Raw genomic sequence first — 18,045 nt, 5'->3', positions numbered from 1 at the left:
TACTTTGATGCAAAAGGTTTAGAAATGAAGCAATGCGATGCACCCGTGTCAAAAAGAACTTTTGCAGGAACATCGTTAACAGGAAGGTTACCCATTATGACATCTGACGAGTCCTCTGCCTGAGCTACATTCACCATGTTGACCTTGGCAAACTTGGGATTATGCTTGACCACTGCATTACTAGCAGATCTCACATGAGGAGGAGGAGGAAGGCACCTCTGATTGAAGCATTTGTTGGCATAGTGACCCTTCTGTTGGCACTTGTTGCACGTGACCTCTGAAAGCGAACGGTGATACGGAGCACTTGATCTTGGAGCTTGAGACGAAGTCTTGTTCTGAAAGCCAGGGTTGGGTGGGTGGGAAGATCCATTGCCACCTTTGCTCTTCTGCTGATAAGGCTGGCGGAACGGAGGAGGAGACAGCCAATACTTTTGCTGCTTAGACACTTGAGTTGAGGAAGAAGGAGTTACATCTCTGACTCGCTTCTTGGAAGCATCGCACTTGAGTTGAGCAGTCTCTTGCTTCAGTGCCATGTTGTAGAACTCATCGTACTTCTTCGGCTCAAAAAGGACGAGAGCTAGTTGGAGATCTTCTCTGAGGCCACCCCTGAACTGATAAATCATGCTCTTCTCGTCAGGGACGTCCTGCTTGGCAAAACGAGCGAGCCTCTGTAACAAAATGTTATACTAGTAAACAGACAAGCTGCCTTGCTTCAGGTTGCGGAATTCCTCACGCTTGCTTTCAACAACACTCTGAGGAATGTGAGGAGCTTTTATGTCTTGATGGAATTCATCCCAGGTAATCACACGGCCTCCTCTGGAATCTTTGTACTGCTGAAACCATTCTGCAGCTTGTTCTTTGAGTTGGAAGGAGGCAAACTTGACAAAGTCCTCAGGCCTGACGTTGCTGCACTCGAAATGCTTGCATATATCCACGAGCCAATCATCAGCATCTGAGGCCTCGACACAGTTGCTGAAGGTCTTTGGCTGGTTAGCAAGGAACTGGTTGAGTGTAGCAAACTGATTCTGATTGTTGCCATGGCCATGATTCCCTTGGTTGCGCTCTTGCATAATTTGCATGATCAGCTGCGTGTTTGCATTGGTAGCGGCCATCATAGCTTGCCATGCCTCCGGAGGTGGAGGTGGTGGTGGCGGATCCTGATTCTGATTCTGACCCTTAGAAGGAGCCATCCTGAAGAGGGTGACATCCGTTAGCATCTTGACAGACAAATATTTAAGCTGAATCAAATGGATCGAAATTGCACATATAGTCTTCACATCCGAACAAAATGAACGAATGCATTCCAATTGAAATGGTCACATTTCCATAAATTGAGAAGCCACTTAAATAGAGGTAGAAGAATAAAATAACAAGGTACGGACAAGAACAAATACTTGGTGAGGATTACCCAATCACAAACCAAATATCCGCGGAAGAAGAAACTAGAGCTACATGAATTCCCACCTATGAAACTCCTGAACCTTTCCGGTTATGCAATCAGGTGTTGGGGATACAGGGGAAGCATAATATCTCACCCAAAGCTAGAAAATCCTACATCCAGCTGTATCCATCCTTCAACACATAACCAAGAAACCTTCGGAAATCATCTACCTCAACCTTCGAAAAGCATCCATTATACGAGTTATGGCAATACTCCCGAACTCCCGCCCCAGTACTGGGTGGCATCGAGGTTATCTCACCAACAACTGCATAAAAGAGATTTTCGATGTCGGCGAAACTCAGGTATTCCAGAATCTCAATGATAAAATTATGACGACAACACCTCGGAGCTCTACTCCCCGGGACACTGCCACAACCCCTAAATGTCAGGAGGCACCAAGAACAATGTTCTCGTCACAAAACCATCAGAACGATTCCAAGATACCCACGTGATCCTAATTTTTTTTAGTGAAATTTGAGAAGAGTCAAAACTCTACGTCAGGATGCCTCACCAGAGCGACGAAGGGACTGAGGAGTAAAAAGAAGTCCTACTCTCCGATATATATAATTCCTAAATGACTCAAAACATTTTTCTAGACTCAACAACGCCAACGATTCGATCAAGCAGGGGCTCCTAAGGTCGGGGAAGGCTTTGATTACCAACTTGTAACGCCCTCGATGCGACTATATCTCCCACGTGTCGAAGCACGACTTAGAGGCATAACCGCATTGAAAGCAATGTCGCAAGTGAGGTAATCTTCACAACAACCCATGTAAATAAATAAAGAGGAAAGGTACATAGTTGGCTTACACTCGCCACGTCACACAAATACATAAATAATTCATTACATTCATCCAATACACTCAAGGTCCGACTACGGAACCAAAATGAAGATAAACCCCAAATGCAACATAGTCCCCGATCGCCCCAACTGGGCACCACTACTGATCATCTGGGAAAGACACGTAGTAACGACGAGAGTCTTCATCGAACTCCCACTTGAGCTCGGTCATATCATCTGGAGCGGTATCATCGGTCCCTGCATCTGGTTTTGGAAGTAATCTGTGAGTCACGGGGACTCAGCAATCTCACACCCTCACGATCAAGACTATTTAAGCTTATAGGAAGGGTAAAGGTATGATGTGGAGCTGCAGCAAGCGACTAGCATATATGGTGGCTAACATACGCAAATGAGAGCGAGAAGAGAAGGCAAAAGCACGGTCGAACAACTATGATCAAGAAGTGATCCTAGAACAACCTACTTCAAGCATTACCCCAACACCGTGTTCACTTCCCGGACTCTGCCGAGAAGAGACCATCACGGTTACACACGCTGTTGGTGCATTTTAGTTAAGTTAAGCTTTAGGTTTTCTACAACCGGACATTAACAAATTTCCATCTGCCCATAACCGTGGGCACGACTTTCGAAAGTTCAAATCCCTGCAGGGGAGTCCCAACTTAGCACATCACAAGCTCTCACGGTCCACGAAGGATATTCCTTCTCCCAAGACAATCCGATCAGACTCGGCATCCCGGTTACAAGACATCCTCGACAATGGTAAAACAAGTCAAGTAACACCGCTGAATGTGCCGACAAATCCCGATAGGAGCTGGACATATCTCGTTCTCAGGGCACACTCAGATGAGCGCTCCATACAACTAAAACCAAACCTCAAGTTTCCCCGAGGGGGCGCTGCACAGGGCTCTAGTTTGGACCAACACTCAGAGGAGCACTGGCCCGGGGGGTTTAATAAAGATGACCCTCGGGCTCCAGAAACCCAAGGGAAAAAGAGGCTAGGTGGCGAATGGTAAAACCAATGTTGGGCATTGCTGGAGGAGTTTTATTCAAAGCGAACTATCAAGGGGTTCCAATTATAAGCCAACCGTGTAAGGAACGCAAAATCCGGGAACATAACACCGATATAACGAAAACTAGGGCGGCAAGAGTGGAACAAAACACCTGGCATAAGGCCGAGCCTTCCACCCTTTACCAAGTATATAGGTGCATTAAGATAAACAATATAATATGGTGATATCCCAACAATAAACAAGTTCCAACAAGGAACGATCTCCAGTCTTCACCTGCAACTAGCAACCCTATAAGAGGGGCTGAGCAAAGCGGTAACATAGCCAAACAATGGTTTGCTAGGACAAGGTGGGTTAGAGGTTTGACATGGCAATATGGGAGGCATGATAAGCAAGTGGTAGGTATCGTACCATAGGCATAGCAAAAGAGCGAGCATCTAGCAAGCAAAGATAGAAGTGATTTCGAGGGTATGGTCATCTTGCCTACAAAGTTCTCAGAGCTGCCTTGATCCTCGTAGGCGTACTCAACGGGCTCGTCGTTCACGTACTCATCTCCCGGCTCTACCCAAACAAGAACAACAAGCAAAAGGTAACACAATCAACCACGTGGAATGCTCAAGCAACATGATGCAAACATGGTATGATATGCGGGATGCGATATGTGATGCATATGCATGATTTGCAAAGGAATGATTGAACCTGGCCTCAACTTGGAAATCCAAGAGTGCCACTGGAAAGGGGAGTTGATTTCGGTTGAAATCGATATAAAGATCACCGGAATCGGATGCACGGTTTGGAAATGGCAAGCAAAACAAATATGGCATCGGTGTGCGATAATCAGCAAGTAGCCTTCTAAATGCATCAAGAACAATATGCTACAGCACTCCAACATGACAACAAAATACAAGGCAGGGATCCACTCATGATGCTTGACAAAATATGAACACTGAGCTACGGCTAATTCACTCAATAACAGGTTCGAACAAGCATGGCAAAAGAGCAAAAGCTAACAGGTTTCAGACTTTGTGAAATTAACAGCATGTCAGGAATTTATTATCTGGAAGCAATGTTTAGAGCACGATAACTATATGCTATAGGAACATATCATGGCAAAGCAAGGCACGGTATGAAGCTACTCTAAGCATATAACAGAAGTCCCTTAGTGACCATGAGCCAAAAGGGATCAAAAAATACATTCGCAAGCATGTGAACATAGCAAAAACATAAACAGATTCAGACTTAGTGAAAAACTGGAGCATGGCAAAACAGATAACGAGTAGTCATGTTTACGAGCTCGATGCACTCACTACGAGGCATTGCACGACAAGCTAAGCATACACCCAGCAAGTAGACATGGCATAGAAGCTAGACATGGCAACAACGACAACATAGCATGCACGGATCAACAACAACAAGCTTGGCAATATTGCAAAACATGTTAACAATCTGCCAGGAACATTTTATAGAAAAAGTAGAGCTCGATTGACTCAAGCTAGGGTGCTCCATAATTGTAAACCAAGACATGGATGGATAGAGCACAACATTGTCTACCAAACATCCTTACTGATCATCCTTAAAATAGGCACGAATCACTAGGAAACAACATGAACATATGGCATAAAAATAATGACAGGGCAAGGACTTAGTGAAATTCTAAGTCCCTGAAATCAGCATCATTGAGTAAGCTACTTTGCATGCTTGTGCTAGTCACCACAAAGATCCCAAAAATACATGGCATACACCCCTGTAAAGATGGCATGGCATTCTTCAAAACACATGTAGAGCTCGGGATCATAGCATGCACACATTAATCATGGCTAAAATGACAAAAGTGCATTTGCTAAAACAGATCTGAAACTATCATCACATAGCCCTCTTCCAACAGCATTTCAGGCATCAAGATGAGCTCAAGTGAAAATGATGCAATGAGATGAAATGATGTACTCGTCGAGGCGAACATTTTGATATGCTACCTGCATGAATCGGAGCTATGATGAGGAAGTTATGGCATGTCAAAGTATGCAAAAATATTAGGGTTAGGGACGGAAAAAGTCAACCCCGAGATTTCGGATCGGAGATCCAGATCGGGCCGGCACTATAGCAGTTTGTAGATCGAGGATGAACGGAGGGGATCGCCGGAGTTACTGTAGCCACCGGAAATGGAAACGAGGTGGCCCGAGCTGGGGCCGGCCGGAGTTGTCGCGGGACGTCGCCGGACTTGGGCGGCGCGGCGAGGCGTGGCTGGGCGGTGAGGCGGCGAGGACGGGACGGCGAGGCGCGGCCGGCCGGCGCCGGAGTTTGGGTCGGCGGCGAGCGGGCGAGGCGGCGGGGTCGGCGCCGATGACGAGGCGCGTCGCGGCGGAGCGGCAGCCGGCGCGGGCGGCACGGCGACCCTCACGCGGGGCGCGGGCGACGGCAGACGCGGGCCGGGGAGGGCCTGCCCCGGGCCCGAGCGGGCTGCGGCGGCGGCGGCCGGCTGGAGCCACGCGCTGGCTCCTGATTCTCCGCGGGCGGCGGCGGGGCTTTGTCCGGCGCGAGCCGGACACGTCCAGTGCGCGGAGGAGCAGATTTTGCTAGGGTTAGGGGGTGGAAGATCCGAAAATTTCGGGAAGGAGCTATATTTATAGGTAGGAGGAGCTAGGAGGTTCTAAATTGAGCACGGTTTGCGGCCACGCGATCGTGATCGAACGGCCTAGGTGATGTAGGAGGTTTAGGTGGGTTTTGGGCCACTTTGGAGGGGTGTTGGGCTGCAACACACACGAGGCCTTTTCGGTCCCTCGGTTAACCATAGGAGTATCAAACGAAGTCCAAATGACACGAAACTTGACAGGCGGTCTACCGGTAGTAATCCAAGGCCGCATGACAAGTCTCGGTCCAATCCGAAAACGTTTAACACCCGCACACGAAAAGAGGTAGAAAGGGACACCGGAGGACATAGGAGCGCCGGAATGCAAAACGGACAACGGGGAAAATGCTCGGATGCATGAGACGAACACGTATGCAAATGCAATGCATATGATGACATGATATGAGATGAATGACAAAGACAAAACACACGGAGACAAAAACCCGACAATGATGAAATAGAATAAGTTAGTGCCGGAAACGGCAAGAGTTGGAGTACAAATAAGGTAAATTACATCCGGGGCGTTACAGAACTCCTTCATCCAGACTCCTCCATTTGCTGCTTACGAAGCAGATATGTACTCCGCTTCACATGTAGATCCCGCCACGACGCTTTGTTTAGAACTGCACTGATGACCCACAAGTGTAGGGGATCTATCGTAGCCTTTTCATAAGTAAGAGGGTCGAACCCAACAAGGTGCAAAAGGAAATGATAAGCGGTTTTCAGCAAGGTATTCTCTGCAAGCACTGAAATTATCGGTAACAGATAGTTTTGTGATAAGATAAATTGTAACGAGCAACAAGCAATGAAAGTAAATAAGGTGCAGCAAGATGGCCCAATCCTTTTTGTAGCAAAGGGCAGGCCTGGACAAACTCTTATACGAAGGAAAGCGCTCCCGAGGACACATGGGAATTATCATCAAGCTAGTTTTCATCACGATCATATGATTCACGTTCGGTACTTTGATAATTTGATATGTGGGTGGACCAGTGCTTGGGTACTGTCCTTACTTGGACAAGAATCCCACTTATGATTAACCCCTATTGCAAGCATCCGCAACTACAACAGAAGTATTAAGGTAAACCTAACCATAGCATGAAATATATGGATCCAAATCAGCCCCATACGAAGCAACGCATAAACTAGGATTTAAGCTTCTGTCACTCTAGCAACCCATCATCTACTTATTACTTCCCAATGCTCTCCTCTAGGCCCAAACAATGGTGAAGTGTCCCGTAGTCGACGTTCACATGACACCACTAGAGGAAAGACAACATACATCTCATCAAAATATCGAACGAATACCAAATTCACATGACTACTTATAGCAAGACTTCTCCCATGTCCTCAGGAACAAACGTAACTACTCACAAAGCATATTCATGTTCGTAATCAGAGGGGTATTAATATGCATAATGGATCTGAACATATGATGTTCCACCAACTAAACCAACTAGCATCAACTACAAGGAGTAATCAACACTACTAGCAACCCACAGGTACCAATATAAGGTTTGGATACAAAGATTGGATACAAGAGATGAACTAGGGTTTGAGATGAGATGGTGCTGGTGAAGATGTTGATGGAGATTGACCCCCTCCCGATGAGAGAATCGTTGGTAATGACGATGGTGATGATTTCCCCCTCCCGGAGGGAAGTTTCCCTGGCAGAACAGCTCTGCCGGAGCCCTAGATTGGTTCCGCCAAGGTTCCGCCTCGTGGCGACAGAGTTTCTTCCCGAAAGCTTGCTTATGATTTTTTCTCGGACGAAAGGCTTCATATAGCATAAGATGGGCACCGGAGGCCTGCCAGGGGGCCCACGAGGCAGGGTGGTGTGCCCCCACCCTCGTGGCCAGGGTGTGGGCTCCCTCTGGTGGATTCCTTCGCCAGTATTTTTTATTAATTCCAAGAATGACTTCCGTGAAGTTTCAGGACTTTTGGAGCTGTGCAGAATAGGTCTCTAATATTTGCTCTTTTTCCAGCCCGGAATTCCAGCTACCGGCATTCTCCCTCTTCATATAAACCTTGTAAAATAAAAGAGAATAGGCATAATTATTGTGACATAACGTGTAATAACAGCCCATAATGTGATAAATATCGATATAAAAGCATGATGCAAAATGGACGTATCAACTCCCCCAAGTTTAGACCTCGCTTATCCTCAAGCGGAAGCCGTTAACGATAAATATGTCCACATGTTTAGAGATAGAGGTGTCGATAAAATAAGATACGGACATGAGGGCATCATGACCATTCTTAGAACAACAACATACATATATATATATATTGTCATATGATCTCTTATGCTGAAATAACAATTCAATCACAATTTCAAGTATGACTCATAAACTTTATTGAAAACTAACAACTACAATCTCAGTCATTGAAGCAATTGCAATTTATTATAACATCGGAAAGAGTCAATAAGAGCTTTTCAGCAAGTCCATATACTCAACTATCATTTAGTCTTCTATAATTGCTAACACTCATGCGATATGTATGGTTATGAAGCTTTAGCCGGACACAGAGAAAGATAGGGGCTTATAGTTTTTCCTCCCAACTTTTTACCTCAAGGGTAATGTCAACAATAATAGTTCATGAAGACTCACATCCAGTTAGCTATATATATCTGGATCTTTCCAAAACATTGTGCTTGCCTAAGGATAAAATGTAAAAAGGAAAGGTGAAGATCACCTTGACTCTTATATATGGTAGAAGATAAAAGTAAAAGATAGGCCCTTCGCAGAGGGAAGCAGAGGTTGTCATGCGCTTTTATGCTTGGATGCACAAAATCTTAATGCAAAAGAACATCACTTTATATTTCCACTTGTGATATGGACCTTTATTATAGAGTCCGTCGCTTTTATTTCTTCCACATCACAAGATCGTATAAAGCTTATTTTCTCCACATTAATAAATCATACATATTTAGAAGGCAATTTTTATTGCACGCACCGATGACAACTTACTTAAAGGATCTTTCTCAATCTATAGGTAGGTATGGTGGACTCTCGTGGCGAAACTGGGTTTAAGGATATTTCGAAGCACAAGTAGTATTTCTACTTGGTGCAAAGAACTTGGCTAGCATGAGAGGGAAAGGCAAGCTCAACATGTTGGATGATCCATGACAATATAATTTATCTCAGATGTAAGAAAACATAACCCATTACGTTGTCTTCCTTCTCCAACGTCAACTCTTTAGCATGTCATATTTTAACGAGTGCTCACAATCATAAAAGATGTCCAAGATAGTATATTTATATGTGAAAACCTCTCTTTCTTTATTACTTTCTATTAATTGCAACGATGACCAAAACTATGTTTGTCAACTTTCAACAATTTTTATTCATCATACGCTTTATATGTGAAGCCATTACTCTCCATAAGATACAAATGATCTCTTTATTTCTTTTTATTCTTTCTCTTTTATTTTATTCCCTCAAGATCATAGCAAGATAATCAAGCCCTTGACTCAACACTAATCTTTATTATATATAGTTCACGGACTCGATTACATAGAAGGATCATAAAGAAAAACTCACAACTAGATCAAGATATTACCAAAAGGATCGAACTAAGGAAAACATAAAGATAAAAGGTGTGATGGTGATACGATACCGGGGCACTCCCCCAAGTTTGGCAGTTGCCAAGGGGAGTGCCCATACCCGATGCTCAGTTCTTGTTTGTTGGTGAAGAAGGTGTTGGCGATGATGGATAGTCGCACATCGAGCGTAGGAGATCCTCCAATTTGCGGATAATGCCCTTGAGTGCGACGATATGCTCCTTCAACAAAATATTTTCACTTGTGCGATACTTGTTTTGAATGCGAGCTAACTCAATCATCTTGAAAGCTTCAATCCCCGTTGGGGTAAAGAGATTGTGGTGAGGTTGAAGGATGTCTTCTTCTGCTACTGCCGGGACTTGAGCCCCCATGGCCTTCTTGATCCCATCATCCTTGTTGATCTCTACGGGTTCTTCTCTCTTCAGCTCTATCTTCATTAGACAAGCATCGTTGCCCTCATTGTTGGAGGAGGAGGGAGACGACATGATGCCTGGCCTTGACAACCCTGGCAGAAAATAGCTCGAAACAAAAACATGAGATATTTGTGTGATACGGTGGTCAAAACCTTCGGGAGATTATATAGTAAATTTTTACCGACCAAAAGAAGTATCGTGCAAGAAAACGGAGTCCGGAGGGCATACGAGGTGCCCACGAGGCAGGGGGGCGCGCCCTCCACCCTCGTGGAAGCCTCGTGTCCTTTCCGGACTACTTCTTATTTTCCTATTTTCTTAAATATTCCAAAACGGAGAAAAATTGCCATTAGAACTGTTTTGGAGTTGGTTTACTTACCATACCACATACCTATTCCTTTTCGGAATCTGAAACGTTCTGGAAAGTGTCTCTTATGTATTCCTCCGGGGTTACGGTTTCAATAACATTAGTTTCAACATTTATGGGATTACCTGAGATATAATGTTTGATTCTTTGACCGTTCACCACCCTCGGATTTGTGCCTTCGAAGTTGTTGATTTTTACGACACCGGAACGATAGACCTCCTCGATGACGTAAGGACCTTCCCATTTAGAGAGAAGTTTTCCTGAAAGAAATCTCAAACGAGAGTTGTATAGCAATACATAAGCACCTATATTAAACTCACGCTTTTGTATCTTTTTGTCATGCCATCTTTTAACCTTTTTCTTTAAATAGTTTGGCATTCTCATAGGACTGGGTTCTCCATTCATCAAGTGAGCTAATGTCAAATAATCTCTTCTCACCGGCAAGCTTGAAATCATAATTGAGCTCTTTAATGGCCCAATATGCCTTATGTTCTAGTTCAAGAAGTTAAACACAACATAAATTCATCAGGTGCATTACATAACATAACATAATACTTGCATTTCTTCAGGTGCTATATATTCTTAGTTCTCCAAGTGCAATATATTCATCAGGTGCATTACGGCACAACTTTTCTCTTGAGTTTTGCTATATATTCTCAGTCATTAATTAAAGAGAAACGTATATTTTTCATCCCTCAACTCTTGGCGTAGTCTAGATTTAGTCCCTCAACTTTAAAACCGGCAACTTGCACCCCCAACTCTTGAAACCGGACAAATTTAGTCCCTTGTCTCGGTTGACACGGTATCGCTGCTAACTTAGCGTGGTTTTGACCAGTCTTCGTCCACGTGGCGGTATATCTCTCTCCTACCTTTCTCTATCTCACATTTGATTACTGAGACATTTCATCAAACATCTAGCATGCACTGCATGTGCCATCTACGGCGGGACCATGGTGGCTGAAGACCGCTGATGCTCCCGTGGCCGTGGCTTGTGTGCTTGCGCCACAGCATGGACGGCTGTTGGCTGCCGCCTGTGCGCCGGCGTGCTGCTTCGTTTAAAACAAAAGGAAGCCTCAGCTTGGGACAGTGCAAGTCAGCATGAGCTTATGAGCTTATCCTCGTTGGCTTGCCTTCATCTCCGTGGCCACCATGGTGGCGCTGCCTGCTTGCCTTCATCCTCGTCATGAAAGCGGAGTGGCCATGGGCCATGGTGTCCGGCGAGGTAGAGCGGGGCTGCGATGTCCGACGAGCTGCAGCAAGCTCGCGGTGATCAGCGAGTTAGAGCAGAGGCATCGCGACTGGCTAGAGGGGCTTGCGAGGGTTTGGCCGTGGACGACACAAGCAGCGCATGTAAGGTGTTCGATGAGATGCCTCAATAAGCCAATGCGAGGAGGAAGAAGGTAGGGAAGAGGAATACTGCCATGTGGACGAAGACCGGTCAAAACCATGCTTAGTCAACATCGATACCGGGTCAAGTGAGACGATGGACTAAATTTGTCCGGTTTTAAGAATTAAGCTTATAAGTTGTCCTGTTTTAAAGTTGAGGTACTAAATCTAGACTTTATCAAAAGTTAAGGGACGACGGACTAAATCCAATTGTCGCATGTGCCTCGGCCGCCGCCACCCCGCCTAGTGGGTTAATGCAGTCAAACGAGCCAGAAAGCCTATTCTGGATGTGCATTATCAACGTATCTAGGCCAGGCCCACGAAGGTCGTCCTTTGGTCTTATATCCAAGGCCCAACTATCTAAAAATCCACTCACCTCTTTTTTTTTATAATCTTAAGGAGGATGGAGACGATGACGGACCAGGAGTAGTCGCGCTAAGATGCTCCCAAAAACCGTATCATCCTTCTCTCCAGAAGGATCTCGGAGGACGGGGTTCCGGTGGCACATGCTCCCTCGACCAACCGTGCATAAGGTTGTCAGGATGGGATCGCCGGAGGTAGCAAAGTGAGAGGAATAATGGATGACGGCTAGGGTTGCGCAAGGAGGGAGTGAGTGTCTTGGCTGCACCAGCCAACGCTTCCTTATATAGGCTGTCGGGTAGATGGACCTGGGCTTAGGCCCATGACCGAGTCTGCGAATAGTCCATGGTCCAACGTCTTGGATAGTGGCACTTCTGTTAGCAACTCATTAATTAACCCGAGATTAATTAATCATTTTTGAATGGCAAAAATAAGCACATATGTGTGATCTTGGCTCAGCTCATTCCCATAACCCGTGACGCGCGTGCACGTTGTGGCTGGCAGCGAAGGAGGAGGAGCGCGTGTACCACTCCTCTTCTCAAGCTCTCAATGACATGTGGTAGAGCAGCCCTTATAAAGGGGTCTCAACTCTCCTCAACTAGCAAGATGATACTAAACTTTCCACCACTTACCCTACACCTACACGGGCCTTAGAGATTAACCAGAAATTATTGTCTTATATGGGCCAAAGCACATCTATAATTCAACACTCACAACCTACACTACACTAGACAGACAAGTACTCACATATGTAGGAGTAATATTCCAATATGCACACCAATATGATTAGCAGGCACACCAATATGGTTCTACTCCTATACTCACAAGCATGTTGACATAGCAGTACTCCACTAAATGTTCATTTGGATTAGCAGGCATTCACCACACTAAAGAGCATCACTAGAGCAGCCCTAGAGCATCCCAAATGTATCATCAACAACATCCTCTAACTGAACATGCTGACCTAAAAAGCAGAAACGCTGCATCTCTACATTGTACTCCAATCACATGAATCATCTCTACACTGGAGCAGAAAAAAAAAGAGAAACCCTGAATTTACTACTCTGAACATTTACACTACAGAGTACAACATCCTCTATGATTAAATGAACAACATCCTCTGAATTCACTTTAATTAACTGAACATATAACATCATCAACAACATCCTGGATAACATCCTCATACTGAACATTCTGGAGTACATAACATGAAGCATCACTTTCTTGCTGGGGAACCAGATCATGCACCTCGCCCCTTCAGAAAAAATTCAGAACAGCCGCCGTTGCAAAAAGTTCAGAAAACATAGTGAACAATAAGTTCAGAAAGTTCATTCTACACTAAAATCACAATAACACTAAATACTCCTACCATCACAAACCACGTGACTAAATTTAGCACTAGTGGGCCTACGATCACAACCAAGTAGTGCCCTTTATCCAAAACCAAACTGCAGTCTACTCCGAAATGTTTACTCCGGCCAGAGCCACCGTTTTGCCTTCTCATCGGTGTAGATCGATCGATGGATAGATGGAGGGATGGATTTGGGGGAAGGAAAGGGATGGAGAGATGGAGTGAAGGAAAGGCGATGACGAGAGTGGAATGCGAGAGAAGACAATTTGCGAGCGGTGCGGGAGGGCATTTTTGGAAACGAACAACATTTTGTAGCGTGACAAGTTTTGTACATTTCGGGACAGTGGGAGTACTTTACAATGGCGTGCAGATGAAATTCGACCACTTTACACGGCACACTGAGCTGGTCAAAATGGACACCGTGGAGTCTATCTGAATCATCGGATACTTGCCTGCATGCGTGGTCTCTGTTTGGCAGCGGGGTTTTGGATTAAGTCTCAAGACTGAAGACTGGGAGCAGCGGCCCAAGGTTTATTAGTAAACTCAGTAGCAGTCAGTCATAGAGGTTCGATCAAGGAAGTATAAATCTCAGCAAGCAACAAACATTTTCTCACACACCTGTAAGCTTTACATACCATTTTGCTACAGATAATGAATATACAGTACGAACAACAAGTGCTTGGTGACTAATCACTAACAACATACATATTCGCTATATATGCCTAATTGCCTATGCACACGGCAAAAAATCATAGCTGGCCTCGACTGGTAGATCTGCCACCTCCTGCTACTTCAGTACGTGGTATTTCAGCCCCTTCCTATCATCGGCGGCATCTATGAAGACGGTCGATCCTTGGCATGCTTCTCCATTGACAAGCATGTCCACGAGAACTCTCGTCACATTCTTCTTCATCCACCTCTTAATAGGCCTTGCGCCATACACCTGCAATATACAGTCCATGTATATGCATCGTAAGCGGGACATACATACAAAAGACTACGCAGATAAGTAGTGTGATTTGGTTTGGTGATGAAAATAACATGTACTTACCATGTCGTGCGACTCTGACCAAATGACGTCCAAGGCAGCATCTGATGCAAACAGAGAGATGCCCTTGTTAGCTGCCATGGCAACAACACTCTTCATCTGGATTTTCACAATCTCCCTCAGTTCCTCATGTGAAAGCGGCTCAAATATCACAGTCTCACTCAGTTTGTTGATGAATTCAGGCTTGAACCGTTTCTCAACCTGCAAGATCAGGTAAATATGACGATCAGCAGAGTTCCCAATTGGACTTTACAAAGAGACAGTTTGGGATACACATACCTTTTCCATAAGAAGATCCCGTGCAGTTTCCATGTTTTCTGCGGCCATTCCAGCTGACAGATTCTCTGCTCCTAGATTTGAGCTCATGATGATGATAGTATTCTTGAAATATACGCTCCGTCCTTTTCCATCAATCAACATGCCATCATCGAGGAGTTGAATGAGAACCTTGAATATCGAGGGATGCGCCTTATCCGCCTCGTCAAAAAGAACAACGCTATATGGTTGGCTCCTTACTTTATCAGTAAGCTGTCCATCTTCTTCATAGCTTCAGAAAGTCAAACGAAAAAGTGAGATATGAGAAGGAAGTTCAGGAAAGAAATACGTGTGCAAAGAGCGTGCAAGTTTAAACCTTCGAGGTCCTCCAATGAGGCGCGCCACAGATCCACTGTCAGCATATTCAGACATGTCAAAGCAGACGAACATCTTCTCATTGTCAAACAGCTTCTCGGCAAGTGCTTTCGCAAGCTCTGTCTTCCCAACACCAGTCGGCCCCAAAAATAGAAAAGAACCGATTGGTTGGCTAGATTGATCAAAGCCGACCCTCGAACGTAGCACTTCTTGCGCAACCAAATTAACAGCTTCATGCTGTCCAACGACTCTCTCATGCAATCTGTCTACTAGGTGGCTGAACTTTTCTTCCTCTCGGCCAAGTGTAGTGATCGGAATTTTAGTCCATCGGCTCACAACCTTCATATAACGAAAGAACATGGCATGAGCATCACATTGAAACAAATGGAGACTACTACTCATACAGATTCGATTATTAGCAAGGAAATGTGAATTTACCTGTGCAATATGACATGGACCAACGGTTATCTCCTCCACCGCATTTACAATGCTAGTTTTCTTATCTCTAATTTGTTTTGGTTGATGCAACCTTACGGAAGTGCATGCCTCGTCCATCAAATCAATTGCTTTATCAGGAAACTGGCGACCTGAAAACAAGAAAATGGACGATTTCTTCAAGATGCACAAACCTTACAAAAGTAAACCTACAAAATGCACAAATCTTATCATGAACGTACCTGTAATATAACGGCCGGCGAGCTGCGCAGCAGCAACCAGAGCGTCGTCGCGAATTGTGAGTCCATGGTAGTCTTGGTACCGCTGCTTCAGCCCCTGCAGGATGGCAACGGTCGCCTGCAGGGTGGGCTCGTCGATGTCAACCCTTTGGAAGCGCCGCTCGAGCGCGGCATCCTTCTGGATGTATTTGCGGTACTCTTCGGTTGTGGTGGCGCCTATGCAACGGATGCGGCCACGGGCCAACGCGGGCTTGAGGATGTTGGCGGCGTCGCCGGTGCCGCCACGATGATCGCCGGCACCGACAATCATGTGCATCTCGTCGATGAAGGGGATGAGCTTGCCGGCGGAATCCTCGGCCTTCTTGATGGCATCCTTCAAGCGCTGCTCGAACATGCCGCGCCAGTGGGTCCCCGCAACCATGGCCCCGACGTCGAGCTCGGCCACGCGGGCCCCGGCGAGGGCTTCGGGGACCGTCCCAGCAGCGATGCGCCGAGCGAGGCCCTCGACGATGGCCGTCTTGCCGACGCCGGCAGGGCCGACGAGGGCGGCGCAGTTCTTGGAGCGGCGGCAGAGGATGCAGATGACGCGGTCGATGTCGTCGTCGCGGCCGATGACAGGATCGGAGGCGCCGGCGTCCAAGGTCCTGAGGATGGCGGGCGTGGAGAAGGGCTTGAGCTGTTGCGACAAGAGGCTCCACACTATTGCCCACGACAAACCAACGCTAGTAACGGCCAATACCCTAGCCAGCATAGCCTGCTCCATCTCTTCTCTCTTGTATTTCGATCCAAACAGTGAGGAAGAGGAGCGATCTTCTAATTTCTTTGGTACACCGCCGGAGTCGATGGATTTCTGGCTTTCAAGGGTACACAAATATATACTCCTATCTAGCGCAGCTGATAGAGTAGTAAATCACGACTCGGTGATGGACTCAAATCAAGCACCAACCCTACTCGGACACCTCCGCATCGATCGTCCGATCTGGGCTCACTCTCACCTCCGGAGCCGTCTCATGGACTCACGCATAGCCGGCCGATCATACTCGTTCCCCTGTCCATCTGTCTCCCCGCAAACTATTACCTCCGTCTCGGCCTCGCACTAGCAGCACCCCACCGGCGAGCTTGCGACGCGCCGTCGCTCGCGGCACCGCACCCCAACGCCACGCTCGCAACACCCACCATGGGCAAGCTCGTGCCGGTCCATGTAGCCGCTCCCCGCATCTTCTTTGCATCGCCGGTGACGCCCGCTCGTAGCATCGACGCTTTGCCGCAACCGGAGCAGCGCTGCCCGCAACGCAGCACCGGCGAGAGCCACCAGAGGGATAAGTGCCACCGTCCCCAACCCACAACACCAACCACCACCGGCCCCGTCCCTCCCAAACGTCGTTCGCCGCTCCGGACTATGCTCAGGCACGTCCTACTCCGTCGAACATACACTTCGCCTGCCATGTATTTGACGAAACGTCAAACTTCTTTTCTCATTTTGTTCAGTTAAGGATTCGACAAATAAAGAGTTTGATAACAATGAGCTTGATGACTACATGTTCAAGAAGTTCATTGATTCGTTGGATTCAGACATCATTGACGATGAAGATGCTGACATGATGGTGATGATGAGCATCCACAAAGAAATAGAGACTACTCATATAGATACGATTGGCGAGGAATTTGAATTTCGCCATACTGAACAACTGTGTATGAAAGAACAGACGTTTAACTCACATTTTTGGAAAAAGAGAATGACATATATTTCACAAGATAGTTACAAAGTTGACCAACAGATAATAAAGTTGCTATACTGACCCGTTCTGAGTAACTGCTGCCTTGATGTTGCAAGAATATCACCGGCACTAAAATGCACAGTTCCATGTAAGACCTCAACCTAACATCATATCAGAGAAGATGTTAGACTGTATTGAGTGGTGATTTTGCTATCAAGGACCTAGGTGCTCTGCATTTTTTTCCTTGGTCTAGAGGTTTCACGGTCTTCTGTTGGGTTGACTCTTACTCAGAAGAAGTACTCTTTGGACTTGTTGCGTCATGCTGGAATGCTGAAATGCAAGCATGCTACACTAATGCAGAACCGGGCAATAGCACCGGTTCGTAAGGCCCTTTAGTGCCGGTTCGGTAACCGGCACTAAAGTGTGGGCACTAAAGCCCCCCCCCCCCTAGTACCGGTTCAGCACGAACCGGTGCTAAAGGGCAACCACGTGGCACAAGCCAGCTCCATGGGCGCGTAGGACATTACACTACCAGAAAAACAGGGTTTGCCGACGGCCCCCGTCGGCATCGCCGCACCTATGCCGACGGCCAAGGGTGGGCCGTAGGCGTAGAAAAGCCGTCGGCATACATTGATCTATGCCGACGGGGCCGTTGGCATAGACGTG

At 46.3% G+C, this 18,045-nt stretch overlaps 1 protein-coding gene across 2 annotated transcripts; it reads right to left on the bottom strand.

Moving 5' to 3' along the window:
• Positions 1–14,096: 14,096 nt before the first annotated feature.
• LOC125523811 (chaperone protein ClpB1-like) lies at positions 14,097–16,424 on the bottom strand. 2 transcript variants are annotated; one of them, XM_087536896.1, is made up of 6 exons: positions 15,632–16,424; positions 15,426–15,574; positions 14,989–15,326; positions 14,637–14,904; positions 14,361–14,558; positions 14,097–14,252 (listed from the first exon to the last, which is right to left on the bottom strand). In XM_087536896.1, exons 1-6 carry the CDS (start codon positions 16,422–16,424, stop codon positions 14,097–14,099), a joined length of 1,902 nt encoding a protein of 633 aa, XP_087393022.1. The 2 variants fall into 2 exon arrangements, with proteins under 2 accessions (XP_087393022.1, XP_048544838.2); XM_048688881.2 differs by having other exon boundaries at positions 15,665–16,424.
• Positions 16,425–18,045: the final 1,621 nt, after the last annotated feature.

This window comes from Triticum urartu, chromosome 7A (assembly GCF_056163025.1).
Source record: "Triticum urartu cultivar PI428250 chromosome 7A, HENAU_Tu73, whole genome shotgun sequence".
Classification (NCBI taxonomy): Eukaryota; Viridiplantae; Streptophyta; class Magnoliopsida; order Poales; family Poaceae; genus Triticum; species Triticum urartu.
The sequence above is the reverse complement of the archived record's forward strand: the minus strand, read 5'-3'. Positions and strand labels throughout refer to the sequence as shown.

Coding starts and splice junctions, on each gene's coding strand:
- LOC125523811 (XM_087536896.1), bottom strand. CDS start 16,424: ATGGAGCAGGCTATGCTGGCTAGGGTATTGGCCGTTACTAGCGTTGGT. Junction 14,905..14,988: donor CTCATTGGAGGACCTCGAAG/GTTTAAACTTGC, acceptor GACTTTCTGAAG/CTATGAAGAAGATGGACAGC. Junction 14,559..14,636: donor GGGATCTTCTTATGGAAAAG/GTATGTGTATCC, acceptor CTGATCTTGCAG/GTTGAGAAACGGTTCAAGCC.